Source organism: Durio zibethinus, chromosome 10 (assembly GCF_047325235.1).
Source record: "Durio zibethinus cultivar Kanyao isolate XHJ-2024 chromosome 10, ASM4732523v1, whole genome shotgun sequence".
In the NCBI taxonomy this organism is placed as follows: domain Eukaryota; kingdom Viridiplantae; phylum Streptophyta; class Magnoliopsida; order Malvales; family Malvaceae; genus Durio; species Durio zibethinus.
Window position 1 is genome coordinate 23299322 of NC_143171.1, and position 21060 is coordinate 23320381.

A 21060-nucleotide genomic window follows, 5' to 3' on the forward strand; every position below is an offset into this window, starting at 1 on the left:
TTGCTTTTTCTAAAAGTTTAAAGAATCAATTCCTCTAAACATAGTAATCGACCGCTTACATATATAACCTTCTTAATATGATTTTTTAAGTTTACTTCACCTTAAACTATCTTATAGCTTAATTAGATTTATCTTTGATTAAGTTATTTTTTAATCATATATTTTAATATTTTGAAATTATTTCCTAACATCGTTCTCGAAAGTCAAATTGAAGTAAAAACAATGTTCAAAGTGACAGTGTTGAAAAACGTATTTATCGAGATTAGATCCTTGCACAATCCAGAATTTATTGACATTAGAATCCTTGCACAATCCAAAACCAGTCAAAGCTCAAAACTGCAAATCAGTTACATCAGAGAAGCTATAGAAGAGTGTGATACATGTCCAAAATATTAAAGCCATACACACGAAATCAGAACATGGGGTTAAAAAGTACAAGTACATGCGTAATTAAGCTTTCTCAAAGACTTTGCATAACATTTCAACCGTATACTAACAAAGAGCTCCGAAGTCCGGTATAGACGGATCACTTCTTACTGCGTCTGGGAACTTTGGTTGGCATCGGATGAGCAAATCTAAGAAATAAGAACCAAAACAACCACGCACAAGCTGAAATGTTTCTAATTACGAAAATTCTATCACTGAAGGAGATATTGAGAAGCTTTGAAGAAGAACTGCCATAACCTTGGACACTGGAAAGTCGTCGAATTGGAGATTTAACGGTCTTCAAGCAAAGATGCATCACGCTATAGCTGCAAACTTATATTCATGATGCTTGCTGAAACATGAAACTGATACCATCTCAAGTGATGATCTCTTTCACAAGCCAGTCTAAAGTAGGATATGCAAAGTACAAAATAAGAAATGAAGGGAGAGCAAACAGAACAGTAATAAGTATGTACAGGGCCAAGATGGCTGCACTGGTAGGAATTGCATACAGGATGATTAGGAGAAATATGATGACTAGAGGGAACTTGGCTGTCAGATTTATAAAGAACACCAGAGATTTCCGAAGGGAAGACTGTATTCTTTCCAAATTGAAGTAATTGGCAAGATGAGTTTGATTGTGGCTTGATCCGGATGACTCAGAATGATGAGGATACTGTCTCCTTCTTTGGTTACACCGAGTTACTTGGTTTGCCAAGGCTAAATTGTTGCTTGATGACCAGTCTGGTGGACGATCTTCACAGAAAGAAGGGCGAGACTTCAGTCTATCACCGTTCATGCTCTCAACCATCCAAAGTAGAAAATAATTCTTCCGAGGGAACTTGAGATTTCCCCTATAAACCAGACGAAAAGACAAGAGATTGCACCATGGGCAGGAGATGAAAACTGGAAGTTGAATTGGTAGAGTGGGAAATTTCACAACAGCCCATTTAAGTCCTAGAATGCAGTTTTTACAAAGGGTATGGCCACACCATAAAACATAGGGCACATTTTCTACGATGTTGAAGGATTCAAGGCATATTGGGCACTCTAAAACTTCATTCCTACTGACTACGGAAGAACTTTCATCATCAGAACATTCTGATGTAGCATGAGTTTGCTTTAGAGAATCATTTTTTAGTCCAACAGTTCCAGCAATGCAGTTGGATGCAAAACTCCACATTTTGAGAAGAGGAACAGAAGTGATTACATAGGCAACACCATTTTCTAGTAGCAGAAACTGAACCTCGATAATTACAACATAATGTCAAAACTGATAGGTTCCATCTGCCAAGTACAAGTACCAACAGTCCTAAGTACCAAAAGACAACCTGAAAGGAAAAATAATTAAGAATAACAATCACCTATCATAGGAATTTTAGGCAGAAATACTTCAGTAAGTTTTCCCATTTTAACTGCATGCAACTATTGCTAATGTATCAATCTGGCATTCCATTTTGAATTAACCTACCGTTAATACGCATGCATATTACACCACAAATCAAAGGGAAAACAGTAAGATTTGCACATGAATAGATCTTCAATAAAGAAACAAGAAACTAAAAAATCCAGGGTGGCTAGCAAGCAACAAATTGAAAAGTCTACACCAGGCGGGATGATTGTTGGCCTTCAAAGTTGGAAGTAAGTCTAATATGACCAAGTAGGCCTTAGTTCTCATCTCAAAGAAAGGTCTCATTAGAAAACCAATTCTGTCGACTCTCGGTTAGTTTTAAGAAGACTACTTGACACAAACGAATTTCCTCTAAACCATCTGCTTGATGTACACTAATCTTTCTTCAAGCTATAGACAGTGGATTTACAGCTGTGGCCATGTAAATTTGACTTGACATATAATCAGAGTTCAATTTCAACTTATTCAAGCTAAGATAAGCTAAAATAAGTTATCATACAACTTCAGTTTATATCAAATCATTAGATGCCAAAGATTATAAATAAATACCCAATTCCTGAGAATGAGAAATCATCTTAAACAAGAAAAAAAAAGATAAACAAAATTAATATATCTCCTCCAAAATCATAGGAAACAAAAAAGGTTTCTTGAACATTTTAAGGACCATTGATTTCATTTTAGAACTAATATTGAGAATTGATATATACAAGAACCAAAATCGCCTACAAATTGAACCACTAATTGCTATATGCAAGAAAATAAAATAACCCAGAAAGGAAAACACTTTAAAAAATTATTTAACATTAAAGCCAGAAAGAAACAAAACTTAAAAACATTAATAAAAGAAAAGTTATCAGTTTGGAAACAACCAAACAATGAACTCAAACACAACTTACCCAAGAAAGAACATGATCTTTACAATTAAAAGCATCTTTTAACAGTAAATAAAAAAAAAAAAAGAGAGAAACTTGAAATAATGATCTTACAGAGTATTGGGTATCTTGATTTGATGATAACAAAGAGAAAAGAAGAAGAAGAGACTTTCAGCTCTATCTATCTGCTTTTTGCTCCTTTTTTTTTTTGGTCCGACGCTGGAATTTGTCTGCAAAAAATGAAAAAATAATGAAGGTAAAATTGGGTTTTTTTAATTATATTTGGGAAAAAAAAAACCAAGATTCAAGCTTCGTGGAACATATTTATTTGGGAGAGGGGACCTCACCTCTTTCCAAATGCAAACGGCACGGGTTTTTCTTCCTCTTTAAACATGACAACGACGTCGTTTTCCCCTTGATTTTGATTTCCTTAACGCCCAACGCCCCGTTTGTAGTTGTTTTTTACTTTTATTATATTGTTTTTCTTCAAGATGTATAATAATACATTTATAATTAATACTGGCTAAGATGGCAGATATTTGTCACTTTCCATTTTTTTTTTAACTTTTTTTTATTTTCTACAAAATTAAATATATTTTTTATTACAATAAATTTTTTTTTTATAATACATATATACAATTCACATGTTCATAAATCAAATCGATTCATGTTCAATTATTATTTTAAAAGTCAGGTCTAATCAATCTTATTATTTTTAAAATAAATATATTTTTTAAAATTTAATATTTTAAATAAAATTTTGAATTAAAATAAATTAAATTAATTTTCATTAATAATTTAAAATTTCTAACAGAACCGAACTCATAAATCTCATTGCAAGACGTAGTCCGAGTTTATCTCAACCTGTAAATAGATCTATCCACGCTTAGCTAATCGATTACATTTTTTTTTTTTTTTTACAAATTTATTCTTTTTTTTATTTGTTTTGGTTTCAAGATGACATAAAATTATTACCAATTGATTGTTTTTACCTAACCTCTTCAACAAATAAAAGAAAAGATGTTTGGAATTTGCAACATAAGATCTTGATGACTTATTGATAATCATCTTTTTGGGTGTTATTAGGTCTAACTTGAGCTTATGGTGATTCAGCCTTACCATATGCCCACTCCAATATTAACACCCAAAAATAATATTTATGATTTTACGTTCCCTGAAAGGTGGTAAATGAAATTTAAAATTTTTTTTTTTTTATATTCTAAGTTGTAAAAAAATGAAATTGTACACTAAAACAAAAGTAAGGCCGAAAGAATTCTCTTTAATAAGACGAATTAAAGCTTCAGTTTCATCCAACCATTCTTAATTTCTTTTTCACATGTAGATATGTTATGTTAGCAAGCAAGGTTTAGGCTTTCGCTTCAGATTTTGGTCTATAATTGTTTCGTGAATTGAAAAAAAAAAAAATTAATATTCATTTATTATTATCGTTATATTTATATCTAAATATATTTTTTTTATAAATAATTTTAATCTCATCATTACAGTAATCAATTTTATTATTATAATAAATAATCTTATTGCTATTATTATTTTTAATATCATTAAAATTAATTTCATTTTTTAGCCAAACCAATTCCTTAAAATGATAGGTTTTTTTAATTGAGTTTACATAAAATAATAGTGCAAGAGTCAAATTTTGTTTTTAAAAGGTTATGTTTAATCCACCTTGACTAATAACTAGATAGTAAAGTTCAGTCCAATCTACTATTAAAAAGAAAAGGAACCAGTTTGCTTCACAAAATCACAACATTTCTACAATGGCAAAAAGCTTTATTACAGAAAGGAAGATACTAGTCCATAACATTCCAAACCACCCAAAAAGTGTAGGTTATTAAGCAATTATCAAACTGTATTTTTCTCTATACTGTAGTTTTCACCTTCCAAAATTTTCATGGGGTTGATTCAGGTTCACAAACTAAACTTTATTGTAAAAAGAGGGGGAGTGGGGGGCATTGGACGAACCAAAATTTACAGTATTTTTGCCTTCTATTCAAGGTGGTCATGTGGCCTTAATGACATAAACATTGCAGCATATTTTCTAAGGCGACCTTCAATTGCTTCATTTGCTGTCGTTGGAATCAATGGACCTGATCTAGTCCGCATCCTATAGCAGCGCCAAGCAAATTGTATGTTCACAGCTGCCCATGTTCTCCAATTCGATGAGTAGTATCTTGCTGTTCTCTTGAGCCTATTGTTGGCAAATCTGTACTTGAAGTGTTCAGTAATGTATCGAAGATCGTTTGCATCGAGACCAAATGCCTCTGTGTATTCATTGCAGGAAAATGTTGCTGATGAGGCTGGAAGACGGTCTATAAATGGGCGACGAAGGCACCAGGAAAGGAGTTCATCACCTAGAAATTCACCAGGTTCAAGTACACCAGTGGTTATCATGCCTTTCCTGAGGCCTTGGCTACGTTTAACGTGTCCATGAACAATAAACACCATCCTTGGCACTGGATCTCCTTCTCTTATTATCTGTCTCATATGCACTAAAAATTGTTCAGCTAATTTCATTATGTTATAGCAGGATAGTGAAGTAATCTGTTCAGTTTTTTTCTGCATGTACCTTTTCATCTTTAGAGTACATAAGAGGCTTGACTCGATCGCATATGTTGTCAAGAATAAGATCATCTAAGCTATGGAAAAGTGGTACCTTAGAAAAAGAAGTTGCAATTTAGTTGGATACTTAGATAAAATTCACAAACATGTAAGATAGAATTTCAAACTGTTCCACTTTAACTATCTGTTTTTTGGCACAAAGGAGGTCGGACAGGGATAGTAGGTGTTGAAATTTGAACTCCAGACCTACTTAAATATAGCCTTGTAAGATGGTTACATGAATATACTGAACTAAGCTGCGAGTTAGCTTTAAACTATCTCTTTGAGTGTTTGCCCATTAAGATATTAGAATAAGACTAACTTGTATGTCAGATATCATTTGCCATTAAATTTGTTTCATAGAACATTAGCTGTGATGTTTCCTTTTACCTTTTTGATCAAGTCGAGGCAAAGATAGCGCTTAATGTCCCTTCGGAGCCCTTCTGGAAGCTCTTCAATCCATTTCATCTCTTCTTCCCCTCCCATGGTATCCCATGTTTGGCTTTCAAAATGGCGTACTCGTTGCCTTAACCCAGACGGCAACTGCCTTCTTCTCATCCACCATTCAACATCTCGACGCCTTAACTGCAATTTTTTCCTGTTTGCCATAACCACATGTAAAAATACCTGTATAACAATCACAACGCCTTTGTCAATGCTATTTTCTCCTCAAATCAAAATCCCCTTGATACAAAAAATGAAACATTTACAAAGTTAAGGAAGTTATTGAATTCACCTGAATATTCCCAACCAATAAGGTGAAGAGGAGCAAGCCCCCGAGGACGATGCAAATGCTGAATACTACCTCTAGAGGGTCACTTGTAGGGCTAAGCTCGTTGCCAAATGAGCTGTAAATTTTACTTAGCACAATTAATGTAACACACAGTTTTCAAGTACTGTAATACCATAATCCAAAGCTGAAGCTAAGGTTGTACTAGATGTAAAACTTTGATTCTTTTGTAGGTTACCTCAGGTTCAATAAACCCCAAAATATGGGATAAAGAATCTTAACCGCCAGAGAATTGCTTGAAATGACTGGAAGGGCAGGTTCATAGATCCCATAACGGAATGGTCCATCAGGATCAAAGCAAAACGACTTGGTCATTATCGTTGAGTTCCCTTCACAATGACTCTTTAACACATTTGTTGGTGACAGATATTGACTGCAAACCCTGTTTGATGAGCAAGAGGAAGATAGGTCGCAATGAGCACTTCTTTTACACTGTTGTCGGAGGCACGTGACAACGCGTTGTGTCGCTAGGACATACCAGCATCCTCCAGCAACCTGTAGCAAGAAACGGAATGTCCCAAGAATTTGTAAGTGTCAAATCTGAAGAAAGCTTAATACGCACTTATACGCAGGAAATAAAAGTATAGACTCACATGAGATGCAATTAAGTAGGCAATAAGATTAAGGCCAAAACCCCACCAAATGGAACCAAATATATAACCTGTAACTTTCCTCATTCTCCTCATCAAACAAAGGCTGTGGTACACCTTAGGGAGGAATTGAAACAAGAAAATTAGTAAAATTATCGTCATTATTAGCTTATACCGCTCCTCTCTGAGCAATTTCGGCACCATTAACCAAAATACTGCCTGCAAGAAAGCAAGGAAAGCATGAAAAAATTAAAAAACATTGAATGTATGATTGCCAAATGTGACTATGTCTTATGGATGTAAGCTAACTTACCAATGTAGCAAAATCATAGAATTGTATCAGAACATTATTTTGTTAGAAGATGATCAATGGGCAGTTTTATTAGTACAAAAAAAGAAAAAAAAATGATTGGCTAGGTGTTCTTATGTTCCATTGGAGCAATTAGTAAGTAGTTTGCATAATGTTTCACTAAGGCTACATAACAGCAAGAATTTTCAGGAGATGAGGATGGAGTATGCTCTTTTTGTGATTTCTAGAGATGAACTTAAATGCATGTGACTGTGGAAAGAAAAATTGCCAGTGTTCAGGTAACTCCATGTTTGACAAAGTATCTCAGTAACGAAAAGAATCATAACACTGCATCCCAGTTTTCATCTTAATTTATCGAATAAGGTAATGCAAAATATGGCCTTTGCAGCCTTCTTTTCCCTCAAAATGACAATGTCATGGCAAATTTATACTTCCAAACTCAGGAAGAGCTCTCAGATATAGGGCTTATCACAGTCCAAACAGATTAATTAGTCAATAATAACTGAATCTAACTCGCTTGTTATTGTAATGGCTCTGCACAAGGACGCTTTTACATGCAAAAATGGAGTTGATATTGTTAGCCAATAGTATTTTCTTTTGAAAGGTTAAAACGTGATTTAAGACAAATTGCGGAAGACATTCACTCGGCAAAACAAGCTGCTAGACAAGGTTCTCTCCCGAAAAAAAAAAGAATCCTAAACCCCCGAAAACACGGCAAAGAATAAACAAATAGCCAAAGTTAGCTGCTAAAAATTTAATACTAGTTCTTTTCTTTTTTTTTTTTTTTTCATACAAAGTAATTGAGATTTAAATTTAAGACCTACTAACTGCTGTTTATGACCAATTGGACTAACCTTGGGTTTTAGTTCTTAAACTGCTTTCTTTACAAGCCTGATTTTCTAGAGTTACATTGTCGTGCTAACTCCTATCAGATTAGCTTCTGCATGATCCTCTAGTATTGCTTTTCTCTTTTCCTCTCTTAGATATGGGATAAAAGATGGAGATGTAAAATTCGAACTCTCACTTTACATATCTTTCTAAACTTACTTTTGATGTATATTATAAGATACTACCTTCTACATTTGGGATGAGGAATATTATAATAATACTAAGTGAATACCGGCGGAGTCAAAATTTTTTTTGTCATTTCTATTCACTAATTTTTTTGTTGTAAAATCTACTTAATTAAAAATATCTAAAAAGGACGAAAGGTGAAAAAAACAAATTGAGTGACATGTAAATACCTCAATTTGTCTTCTTTCATCACAAAATTTATTTAATAAAGAATAAAAATTAAGAACAAAAAAATAAAAAAAAATACAAAAACTAAAGAAAGGGAAAAAACTAAAAATTTAAAAATAAAAAGCTATAAAGATTGTCACATAGATATCTTCATTGAGCTTAAAAATTAATTTTTTAAATTAAGAAATCAACTAATAATTTTATTAATATAATATAATATAATATAATATAACTATAAATATAAATACAAAATTAAATTAATAATAAAATATATACTTATATATATACAAGCCAAAATGGATCATTACAAAGTACCCTAAACATTCTTTCACCTTGATTATGTATAAATATAATATTTTTATTAAATTAAGATATTAAATAATAACATTATTAATATAATATATATATACATATAAAATTAAATTACTAATTAAAAATATATTTATATATATTTATATAAACACTTAATGTAAGGTAAAACACTTTAAATTCACCTGCAATTCGATTTTAATTTTAAAAAAGAAAAAACTTAAACTCTTTTTAAAAAAATTTAAAATCTCACACATATTGGATCAAAGCAAATCGAAACTTATGAAATATGAGTGTTTTATCATCCATACATTTATTGATTTTTTTTTATAAAATTTACATAATTATAAAAAAAACTAAAAAAAAAAACAAATGATGGGAAAAAAAAAAAACTAAACGAGGATGCAATGTGAATTTATTAAATTAAAGTACTAAAAAATAATTTTATTATAATAATATATATAAATTTAAATAAATAATAAAAAATATATTTATATATATGAAGTTAAGGTGAAACATAGTAAACTCATATCCGACCTTATAATATTTTTTGAAAAAGAACTTTGATCTAATTTTAAATTTAAAAAAATACATTTATTGAATTTGAATGAATCAAAATTTATCGGATACCAATTATTTTGTCATTTATATCTTTATTATCTTTTTTTTAAAAATTATTTATCAATTTCTTTTGTTGCAAAATTCATATAATCAAAAAAATAAAAAAAATGAAGAGTAAAAAAAGTAAAATCCGATCCCATGTGTACACATCTTTTGACCTTTTAAAAAAAATTGATCTAATTAAAAAAGAAAAGAAACATGGTGAGTTTTTTTAATTAAAAATAAAATTTAAATATTATTAAATATAAATTAAATGCAAAAGCAAATTAAAAAAGTAAAAAATATTAAATATAAATTAAGAAAAAAAAGGAAGAAAAAAAAAAGTACCATAGTACGTAACAATATTTATATTTTAGATGTTAAGAGATAACGACGCTTAAAGCCCTCAAGCGCTCAAAGTTGCCATTGCAAATAGTTCTTTGATCTTCTACTTACTTCCAATAGAAGAAGAAGAACTCAAAATGAATGGCCAAACACCTTCTTTTAGTGGTGAACTATTCTAAACATTCAAAGTGTATTTGCTTACTAGGTTTTTTAGATAGGAGGTCGTAGCCAGGGAATAAAAAAATGATTATAAGTGTTGAAATTTTACGATAAATTTTAAATTTATTAGATGCTATTTTTTAAAATTAATTATATAAATCAATTAAATTAAATTTTTATTTGGAATACTCGTAAAAAATGATAACCAACAGAGTTAGTTGCCAACAATGCATTTGACGGTATGATTACAGAAAACTGGAAAAAGGTTGCCGAAGCACTGAAAACAATTTTCAGTGGTCCTGCTGTCCATCTAAATCTAGTGAAGAATTGAACAAAGGGCATTGATTGATAAACAAGCTATTCTGTTAACAATTCAGGGCATTGAATTGACTATAAGCTTCATGTGGCACCCACTCAGAATATGGCTACCAGGAATAAACTTCAGCTGGTGTTCAACATATTGCAAATTTGCGACTACAAATAACAATACAGGCAAACACAAGAAGGCAGAAATCTAGGCCATTTTCCCTTTACTTTTGTTAGAATCTCAGCAATTAATGAACAACCAGTCTAGGAAACTGCGCTTTGTAAGGCAATTTTGGAGGTTTTCTACTAGTGTGAAAACTTCAATGTCAACGTCCACTAACCTCGTTACTATTCTAAAAGCTCTACTACATTGTATACTTGCATTGGTTTGAAAAATTTTCCCCCTACATTTAGACCAATATTTGCCTTTTTCTCGTCCAAATTTACTTTGACAGATGCATATGTATCACCCGAGAGATGTACAAGTACAAATTTTTATATGAGAAATAATTAATGACAACTATTGGTTCACAATTGTTGGAAGTAAGACACTATACAAATATCTAAATTTATATAGTTTTAATATTAAATAATGACTTTGCAACAATAGGATGAGATTAGTTTGCTACAAAATTGTTTTATTTTTTTATATGTAATTTGATAAACGATAAAATTTGAATTGACGTCTGTCAAATGAGACAACAAGGAAGTGAGGGAAGTTATGCATAGGGAATGTATGCAGGATCGAATATAGAAATAATAAATTACGAACCTGAGGGACAGGAAGTATAACAAAAACATCAAACCAGAACCCTTTGAGAGACCTCACATAGTGTGAGGCAATGGCATGTGCATCCCACACGAGTTTCCCGCACCCGACCACCAATGACTCCTTTGACACGTATGCCAGCCTGAACTGAAGCCATAAGTGCCACAAGTGCACCGCATCAACGCACGTGCGGACGACGGTCACGATCGCCGCTAACCCGCCATCCAAGTATATACAAGGCGGCCCGCCCTCGCTCACGATCAAAGTCATTGTGTAAAAGAACATAGGATCAACAGCCAAGGCAATACCACGTGCCACCAAGAGAACCCGGTTCCACCTTTGAACTAATGCACTACGAGGGTCCAGGATTTTCCCAAACGGCCCTGAGGTGTACCTCGACCGGGGCCTGGTCGAATTCTTATTTGGGTCCAATGACGCCTGAACAGGGAACAATGATGACCCGGCAAAAGCTTCCCATCGAGGTTGGTGGACACTGTCACAGCTGGTGGAATGGAAAACTGGAACTCCAACTTGAGTGCAAGCATAGCATTCAATAGAGTTGGAAACAGGTCCATCTTGTTCACTGCTGCTCCTGCTATGATCCTTCTTCAAGCCCCAGGTCCTTGCTAGTCCAAACCACCTGTTCATAGTCATGCCGCCAGGAAAACAAAAATAAATAGAAGAGTTTGATTAATTCTCATTTCATTCAATGCCACATGTAACAAAATAGATATACATATCATCTTAGCTAATTAGAATATGCTACTTTCATGTGTATGTGTGCGTATTATATTATATGTTTGTGGGTGTATTTGTATAACATTTTCAGATGCTTTGAGGAAAAGGAAGGTAACCTGGGGAGGGCAAGAGAAGGCATGGTGGGAACATGGGAGAGAGGAGGAGATGGTATTTTGGGGAGGTTATTGGAGGGATTATATAAAAGTAGTAGTACCAGAGAAAAGGCGGTGTCAGGCAGTGCATGAAGAGGGGGTATCTCGGCTATAACCAAGAGAAGCCACATTTGAGGTTAAAGGGAACGTGTGGAAGGTATGGGACTTGTATCCAATAACACTGATCAATGTGTAAGCCTACAGTCAACTCATTTTACACTCCCCCTTCTCATCAATTCTACAAGGACCTGATCTCTTTATAAATCAGGACATTTTTTTCCCTTTTTTTAATAAATAATACAGTTTGAGAATAAAAAAAATATTATAGATATTAAATTTGAAATTTATCGATTTTACCTTTTAAAAGTAATTACTTAAATAAATTGAATTGAATTTCAAATTCTTTTTTTAATTTTATTTAAAAAGAAGTTTCATTTTATCTTTTCATCTCAAAATTTATAGAAAAAAAAAATTTCAATCACATTCATATGATGTTACAGTATAAATATTACATTTTTTATATAAAAAGATTTCAGTATTTTCATATTTGGATTTGTTTTAAAATTTGATTTCTCGAATAATTTTAGATTTAGATTATTAAAATTAAAATTAAATTAAAATTTCCCACTCAATTTAAGTTCATGCTTTAGGTGAATTAAGTGATTTATTTTGTTTGAATGCACTTTTATCACATTTTACTTTATAAACTTTCGACTTAAGTCATGATCATATGATGCCACACCGACATCAAGTCATTTTCAATTTCAGTAAATTCGTATAAAATCGAGTTGGATTAGTGATTATCACTAGTTAATGTTAGTCATTATAGTTGGGAGTAGGTATAGTAATATTTTGGCCTTTCGGTTGATGGAATGGGATATTCATAAATAAAAGGAAACTTCCTCTAGTTTGTTTCTTTTTGAAGAATTTTCATTACAAGGCTGGTAGCGTGAGATTAGACTCCTCAAAGTTGGATTTTGATCTAGCTTTTTCGTACAACACCAAAAATTTTCTCATCAGCTGAGTTTTACAGATATCATATATCAACAATTTTGAACCACAATCCCTTGTGTTAGAAAAGAAGTTGGAGAGTTACGTCTATAATATGCACAGCATCATTACTTTTTTATTTTTTGAGTTGATGTACGTATAAATTTAAGTACATACATGTATAATATGTGTATGAAGACAAGAACGGATTTAAGATTTATATTCAATATGGGCAAATTTATTAGATTAACTAGTGAGCCTTTTACTCCGATTAGGAGTTTTCAATTAAAATAAGATTTAATCTAATTGAAATATTTCAAAATATTCGTTTATTATGAATTTAAAATTTTATGATTATAATTAAATCACATCAAAATTTCGTGATAATTTCCCAAAAATTAGTGGATCAAAACTACTATGCTTACGTTGCATGATACCGACGCTTGAAGCCTTTGGGAACATCAAAGTTGGAAATAGAGATATAACAAAGCTTGTTTCGGAAATAAGCATGAGTGACCCAGATGGCCAGACTGGCCTGTGGCAGAGGCAGCCCAGATTTTTCTGTCGAAGACTGATAAATACATCCATTTATAATCAAGCCCACCAATTTTTTCAAAGCCCATCCTCACCAATAATTGAACAAATAAAAAAAGTCAAAGCAAAAAGGAGAAAGGGATGATTTATATACCTGGAGAGTACTTCGGAGACGGCGATAATTCCCTCCTTTGAAAGAAACATTGGTATGCCGACAATTAAACATGAGTTAGGTACATAACAATTAATTGATTTTTGGATACGTTTGATATGATATTAGAATTAATATTTAAAGATTATAAATTTTAAAAAAATTTTACATGTAATATTTTATTTAATCAAATAAATATAAAAATAAGTGACTTAAAGATGTCATAATGGTTTTAAAGACTGTTAAACGAATTTAAAAAACAAAAGATAAAGTCGACACCAATTTTTTTGGTTAAATGTGATTGATAATCTATTAAAACATATTTTTTAATAAATTTTTAAAATTAATTAAAATTTATTAAAAAAATAATTTTTGAGTATATAAAAATAATTTTGATTTAGGAATCGATTACGCATAGCGAAAGATTAGTACTCCCACAGTATTCATTTAAAACGATATCAATTAATTATGTGTTACTTTTTAATATTGACTAAAATGATCTTAATTTTTGGTATTTAAAGATTTAATGTCCTTAATTTTCTTTAAAAGCACATTTTTTATTTTTTAGCAAGCTAGAGAAATAAATAAGAACCTTATATTGAAAATTTTCTAAAACTATTCTAATATTCTGATAATATTAAAAGGAATTATCTCACCTAAGGAATTTTTAAGAATTGTTACTCAGAATTCTTCAAAAATCCTATGCTCGATGATTCATATTTATTTTCATAAAATATGATATTTATAATTTTAAAAACAAATAGCATTTTCTTAAAAAATCATTTCTATGCCATTTATAGAAGAATGAAAAATCTTTATCGAAAATTAATCTAAATATTTCAATACATTGACGACATTTTAGACAGATTTTCTTACCTAAAGATTTTTAAAGAATAACTATTCTAATTTTTTTAATATCTTATCCTCAAAGATTTTTTGTTTATTTTTTATAAAAATTATTAAAAATCATATAATATTATAATTATCTACAAATAATTTATTTCACAAAAAAACACACTATTATTCGTTAAGAAAATTGTTTAAATTAAAGAAAATAATTATAGAAATGAAAATTTTTTATATTAAAAAGAATCTTCTAAATATTCTAATACTTTATCAATTTATAGAAGACTTTTCTCACTTAAAGAATTTTCAGAAATTACTACTCGAAATTCTTAGAGTCCCATCATCCGAAATTTCATTACTTTAAAGCCATGCAATAATATTATTATCTATAAACAAATTTATTTCCCAAAAAAACTACTATATTAAGTATAATGATAAAATGGAAATCTTTTGTATTGAAAAGAAATTTTTAAATATTCTAATACTTTAACAATTTTTAGAAAACTTTTTTCACTTAGAGAATTCTCAAGAATTACTACTCGGACTTTTTAAAGTCCTATCATTGGAAATTTCATTTACATTTACAACTATATATTGCAAGCAATCAAGTAAAATATGTATATGAAAAACATATATTGATTATGTTTTAATCTTATTTAATTATTTTCCAATTATCACAAAAAATTTGAAAGGACCAAAGTAAATAACATTTTTATTGAAAATTTTCCTAGATACCTTGCTACTTTGGTGATATTTTAAAAAAAATTTCTCACTTAGGGATTTCTTAAGAATCTCTACTTGAACTTCCTTAGAATCTCATTCTCGAAAATTTTTATTTACTTTTTTCCTTTCTCGTTTAATTAATTATATTTTATTCTAATTTTTAATCTTTAATTATACCAATTTCATTACTAAAAGAGTCATTACATTATTATTAACATCTATCAAATTTTTAGAAAAATATACAAATAAAATTTTTTTGTATTGAATATTTTCCTAAATAATCATTACTTTGGTAGTATTTTTAGAAAAATATCATTACTTAGACATTTTAGAGAATCATTACTCGAAAGTAACGATTCTCTAAAATATCATCATCAAAAAATTTCATTCAATTAATAAATTTTGCATAAATCTAACATATATGAAGAACAAATTACTCTAAAAGTAAATTGGAATATAAAATTTTAAATTGCATAAGAAACCAAGACAAACATATAGATCCACTCACAATAAGTCTAAAAAAAGAAATTTGAATTACAAAAAAAGTGTGCATAGCTTTGAATGATGAGTCATGCATGAAAAGAGGTGTTATGGAGAACAAGCAACTTTCGGTCATGTGTTGAAACTTTTGTTTATTATTCAAGTAAAATAGAAACTTATGGCTTTTTACCATCTAATCTTAAAGTAACATCACCTTTCCATGCAATATTCTATTTGTTCAAAGGTCATGAAATGTGCTAAAAGGGAACTTTGCTAGGTCTTACAATTACAAATCCTAGTATTTATATTTTGGAGATTTTTCTTCTTCTTTTCATTTTTTAGTTTTTGGTGGAGTTTTTTAAGGCCATAATCGTCACTACCTTTCCTCTAACTAGCTCTCTTATAAGAAAGCATTCAAAACACCAACCAACCATAATACTTATAGCATCAATACATGAAAATAAGCTTGAAACTAGATTAGCAACTATTTCACATATAAAACATCAACTAGAAAAATGGTCACAGTAGTAAAAATGGACACCAATCTAATTCAACTAACAAACTTGCATCAAACAAACCAATATATAGTGAGGGAGAAGGCAACAAACATAAAAAAAAAAAATGGAGCTTTATTCATGAAAATGACAAGATCCATACAAAAAGGCAAAGAAGGCTACCTTTGCTCTCTTTTTTTTCTCGACACCAATCCAACTAAACTAACAAACTTGCATCAAACAAACTAGTATATAGTGAGGGAGAAGGCAACAAACATAAAAGAAAAGAGAGCTTTGTTTAGGGAAATGACAAGAACCATACAAAAAGACAAATAAGGTTACCTTTGCTCTTTCTTTTTCCTCCAAAAAAATGCTTCATTCCTTCTTTTCTTTTTGTTCTTTTATTGGCACCTTCCTCTTCTTTTTTCCCTAGGCGTCCTACTCCTTTTCGATAGAATCCTCTCATTTTTTTTCTTTTTCCCTTCTTCTTCACCTCTTTTATTCGGCTAACTTTCTCTCTTTTTTTTTTAACCGTTTCTTTCCTTCTTTTTATTTTTTTTATTTTTTATTTATGTTGGCTCCCTTTTCTCCAGCCCGTCCATCTTTCTTCTTTGATCGAACTCCCCTCAGCAGACTTTTCCTTTCCTTTTCAATAGTCAGCCTTTCCAAAATATTCTCATTCTTCGTGAATATAAACCATTTGATGAAATCTCATTCAAGGGTCAAAGCTTCTCTTTTTTTCCTTTTAAGAAATCACATTTGGTCATTGAATCAAGATCAATAAAAGATCCAATGATTCATATTATTCATTACAAAGTTTAGATTTTTATGACCTCTAAACCCATGAAAATACTATTTTATCTTTATTTCAAAGTTTTCAGTATTTAGGCTATTTTCTTAGAAATCAATGTTTTCATGCTCATTTTTTGGATTTTAAAAGATAAAAAAATGAAATATTATAAAGCTAAGATCTAAAAAATTTCATGAAAATCAGAGTTCGAGAAGATCAAATTACAAAAATACCCCTATGGGAGTGTTTTCGTAATTTTTCACTTTTTAAGGTACTGTTATGATTTTAAATGAGGGGTATTTTTGTAATTTTATATTTTGAGGTACTGTTATGATTTTAAATGCATCAAAAATCATGAAATATTATGAAATTAAAATATAAAAATTTTCATAAAAATATGAGCTCGAGTGGCCAAATTACCAAAATACCCTTAGAAAGGTAAGGGTATTTTGATAAGTTCACATTTTATTGGGGGTATTGCTATGATTTCAAATGCACCAAAAATCATAAAATATTATGAAATTAAGATCTAAAAAGTTTCATGAAAATACGAGCTTGAGAAGACCAAATTACGAAAATACCTTTATATGAATATTTTGATAATTTTACACTTTTTTGGGTACAATTGTGATTTCAAATGCACCAAAATTTATGAAATATCATGAAATTAAGATCTAAAGAGTTTCATGAAAATTTAAGCTCAAAAAGGTTAAATTACAAAAAAACCCTTTTAGGGGTATTTTAGTAATTTTTTACTTTTTCAGTGCAATAAAATTTTTAGTGTTTTAAAAATCACCAAAAATTATTTTAAATCACATTAATTCTAATTAGGTTATGAACTTTGAGAATTGACCCTGGTCCTATTCACTTTAATCAATTTTTGTATAATTTTGACCAAAGTTGATATTGGAGTTTACTCGTTTAATATATTATTTATTTCTCATACATTCTTGTGAAAAGGTATCATCCATATGTGTCTCATTTTTTTTTGTTTATTAGTCTTAAATATTGATGCATTTGATAGGCTTTTTAAGAGTTTTTTTTTTTACGAGTTTCAAATGAGCTTTGTTCAACCATGTTAAAATTTTCTGGACAAAATTCAATGTCTATAAAAGATATATTAAAATTTTCAAATAAAAAGTTAGGTATATTGCTATATTTTCTCACTTGAATAGTTTAATAAGTTAATGACATGGTTGAGGAAGATACGGTTATCACCATATGTACCATTGTTGGGTCATGAGTGTGTTAATCTCAACTTATAATACTTTTCTTTCATTAATTGCATTTGCCTAACTTAAAAACGCTAAAGGCATCAATTAAATGATTAACTTGATGCATGTATGTATTTGATTCTCAAAAAGCAAAGTTTAAAACCCGATTCTTTAAATAAAAAGAAATTAATGAATGGTAAACATGTTGTTAGTGTAGTAACTTTGCATGTGAGACGTGGTTGATTACATATATCTTGAATGCAATTGTTGGGAGGTATTTAGTGGTCAAAAGGATATAGTAGTTCTTTTTCTTATTAAAAGCCTTCATTAGACAACCAAAGATAATTTCGACATTTGTACCGACCTGACATGTCAAGTTGACCTGACATACCCAATGCCACATTAGCTCATTACTATCCTTATTGTCCCATAATGGTACCCCATTGCTTATATATAAATATGAAGGTCTAGGCAAATATTGAGGCAAGTCCAATTTACTTTTATTTCTCCTTATTACTCTCCTTTCGACCTCACTTATTTTGACTTACATATTGGAGTACAAACGTAGGAAACACTTCTTGTCTCTATCTCTAACCATCATTCTCTTCTTTTTTTCATGAATACCCTAAGATCGGAGCTCGACACAAACATTTGGCGCTCTAAGTAGGGGTGTTTCCATTCATTAGCCAAGAATGAAACAATGCTACTAAGAAAGAGAACCTTAAAGGAAGAAAAGACGACCATTCCAGCTAGAACAGAAACACATAATAGTCAACACTTAGAAAGACCTATCCCACCATAAATAGGTCTGACCATTAAACAATTCCAAGCCTTGACCAAGCAGATCCAGGCTTTTAAACATATGTTGTAGACTATAACCCCACTATAAGCTTTAAAAGTGCCCAACCTAATCATCCCTGGCCGATGAGCTGTGGTAAGGTGACTAATCTACGAAAAGATCGAGGCCTTCTTAGCCTCTAGAGAAAAGAAGCATAACATTCCATTTTGCCATTACTCCAGCCATAATTCAATACATGCCACAACCCACAAATTCAAACAGACAAACCCCAAACCCTAACCAAACAAAGACATGAAAACCTAGATACAAGTCATGAAAAAAGAGTTAAAAACAAAAACAGTGACATTAGAGGACGAGCTCAAGTTCTTGGAGACTTCGCCCTTCATCGAAAAAATTGACAAAGTTGTTCCCCCAAAAAGATTTGAAATGCTGATCTTGAAAACCTACGACAGTACTTTTGACCCCTTTAATCATTTGAAACTTTAGAAGACTAATATGATAATGTAAAATGTAGACAAAGCTTTAATATGCAAAGGCCTAGCTACCACTTTGAAGGGCGCAGCTCGGTGTTGGTATAACAGCATGGAACTGAGGTTAATCACAACATTCAAAGAGTTCAACCACTCTTTCCTATCTAGTTTTGTGAGTAGTCAAAGAGCGAAGAAAACAACTTTGAGTTTGATATCGATACACCAAGGTCGTAATGAATCTTTGAATAGCTATGTCATGTGTTTTAACGCGAAAACTCTATAGGTTAAAGACTTAGAGCAAACTACCATTATAGCTGCCCTGACTAGTGGGCTTAATAACCAAGAATACCACCTAAAGTTAACCTTGTCACTGAAACTATCCAAAACTTTGGTCGACATCCTACTGATAGCTGAAAAATATATAAATGTCAAAGCTACAATGAGAAACAATTGATGTGAGAAAGGCTTATCCTTTCTCTTTGATTGTAAGAAAGGTAATAATTTCTATGATCTTTCCTAAAAAAAAAGATGACATAAGATTGAAAATTCATTAGAGAAAGGAAGTACATTGCACTGAATACTTTCTGAGAGAGGATTCTGATGCAAATTGAAAGAAATCCTAACCTCAGATGGCTAAAGCTACTTAGACAAAACACAAGGAGAGATCCAAATAAAAGATGTGCCTTTCACATAGATATAAAGCATAATATTGAAGATTACATTGACCTAAAAAATGAGATTAAAGCCTTAATAAAAAAAAGTCAGTTGAAAAAGTTTGTAAAGCAATGACGACAAGGCCAACCCAGAACGGACTATAGATAAGACTGAAGAGAGCCCACCCGGGGTAAAAAAAGAAGGTTAAAAAATAGAAAAAAAAATTCCAAAAGATAAGTCGATTCAAGAAAAAGTTTGAATTGATAATAATAGGTAGATCATCAAGGTGATCAATGTGATCACTGGCGGCAGCTTTACCTCAGCCAAAAGAAAGTTTAATCTGGGCATGGTCATGACTATAGGTACCTTAAAAAAAAAAGATTGAAAAGATGAATTGATCTCATTCAATCTGAAAGACTTGAAAAAAATCTAACACTTACATAATAATGCTATAGTGATCACTATCATAGTATACAACTATGTAGTCAAGAGAATCCTATCTGATAATAGGAGCTCAATCGATGTTATGTATTTATAGCATTATTAAAAAGATAAGAATTGGTGAAGATTAATTACAGTTGATCACCATAACATTAATAGGATTTGGGAATTAGCAAGTACCGATGAAAAAACCATCAAGCTGTCATTTCATTAGGGATAGAACTAAAGACTATCACTTTGGTTATCGAATTTATGGTTGTTGACATCCTATTAGCTTACAACATGATATTAAGCTGACTAAGGTAATTTTTTCTATAGTTTATAGGCTCAGCTACCCATCTAAAAGTGAAATTCTCAACACTTATCGAGGTTAAAGAGGTCAAAAGAAACCAATCCATTATATGATGGCATTATGTCATAATAATGAAAGGAAGGATTAAGATGTAAACTGGTAGTTTAGTTGAGAATAAAAACACTAAGAAAGGGCAAACAGTGAAAATCGATAAGAAGTAGAAAGCCATAAGTAAAAACACAGAACATAAGATCAACCTAACAAAAATACGCTTTTAAGCCACTTCGAGCTCTTAAGCTCAAACAAAAAAAATTTTTTTGCTCTATTTTTGGATTTTTAAAGTAACTCTAAAGATGACTAAGCTCTTAACCCGACGTAAACAATTACATGTTATTTGGATTGAGCTAAAACATCGATAAAAATATAGTTTGAAATGAAAAATACATACCAATTTCACTATACATGTATTCAGCAAATTATCAATAACATACTGATTGTCATATCGGGATCTGTTTTCATAAGAAATAATTTTAACTTAGCCAAA

General features: G+C 30.8%; 2 protein-coding genes across 3 annotated transcripts; both read right to left on the reverse strand.

The window, feature by feature from the left end:
• Positions 1–270: 270 nt before the first annotated feature.
• LOC111292945 (uncharacterized) lies at positions 271–3047 on the reverse strand. Of its 2 annotated transcripts, none has more exons than XM_089766954.1 (2): positions 2824–3047; positions 271–1713 (listed from the first exon to the last, which is right to left on the reverse strand). In XM_089766954.1, exon 2 carries the CDS (start codon positions 1607–1609, stop codon positions 803–805), a length of 807 nt encoding a protein of 268 aa, XP_089623080.1. In that variant the 5' UTR covers positions 1610–1713; positions 2824–3047; the 3' UTR covers positions 271–802. The 2 variants fall into 2 exon arrangements, with proteins under 2 accessions (XP_089623080.1, XP_022741337.2); XM_022885602.2 differs by having other exon boundaries at positions 271–1757.
• A 1432-nt stretch (positions 3048–4479) lies between these two features.
• On the reverse strand, positions 4480–11869 carry LOC111292145 (cyclic nucleotide-gated ion channel 2-like). The gene is made up of 8 exons (XM_022884379.2): positions 11603–11869; positions 10752–11388; positions 6712–6927; positions 6297–6613; positions 6065–6176; positions 5719–5955; positions 5297–5383; positions 4480–5205 (listed from the first exon to the last, which is right to left on the reverse strand). Exons 1-8 carry the CDS (start codon positions 11767–11769, stop codon positions 4717–4719), a joined length of 2262 nt encoding a protein of 753 aa, XP_022740114.2. The 5' UTR covers positions 11770–11869; the 3' UTR covers positions 4480–4716.
• Positions 11870–21060: the final 9191 nt, after the last annotated feature.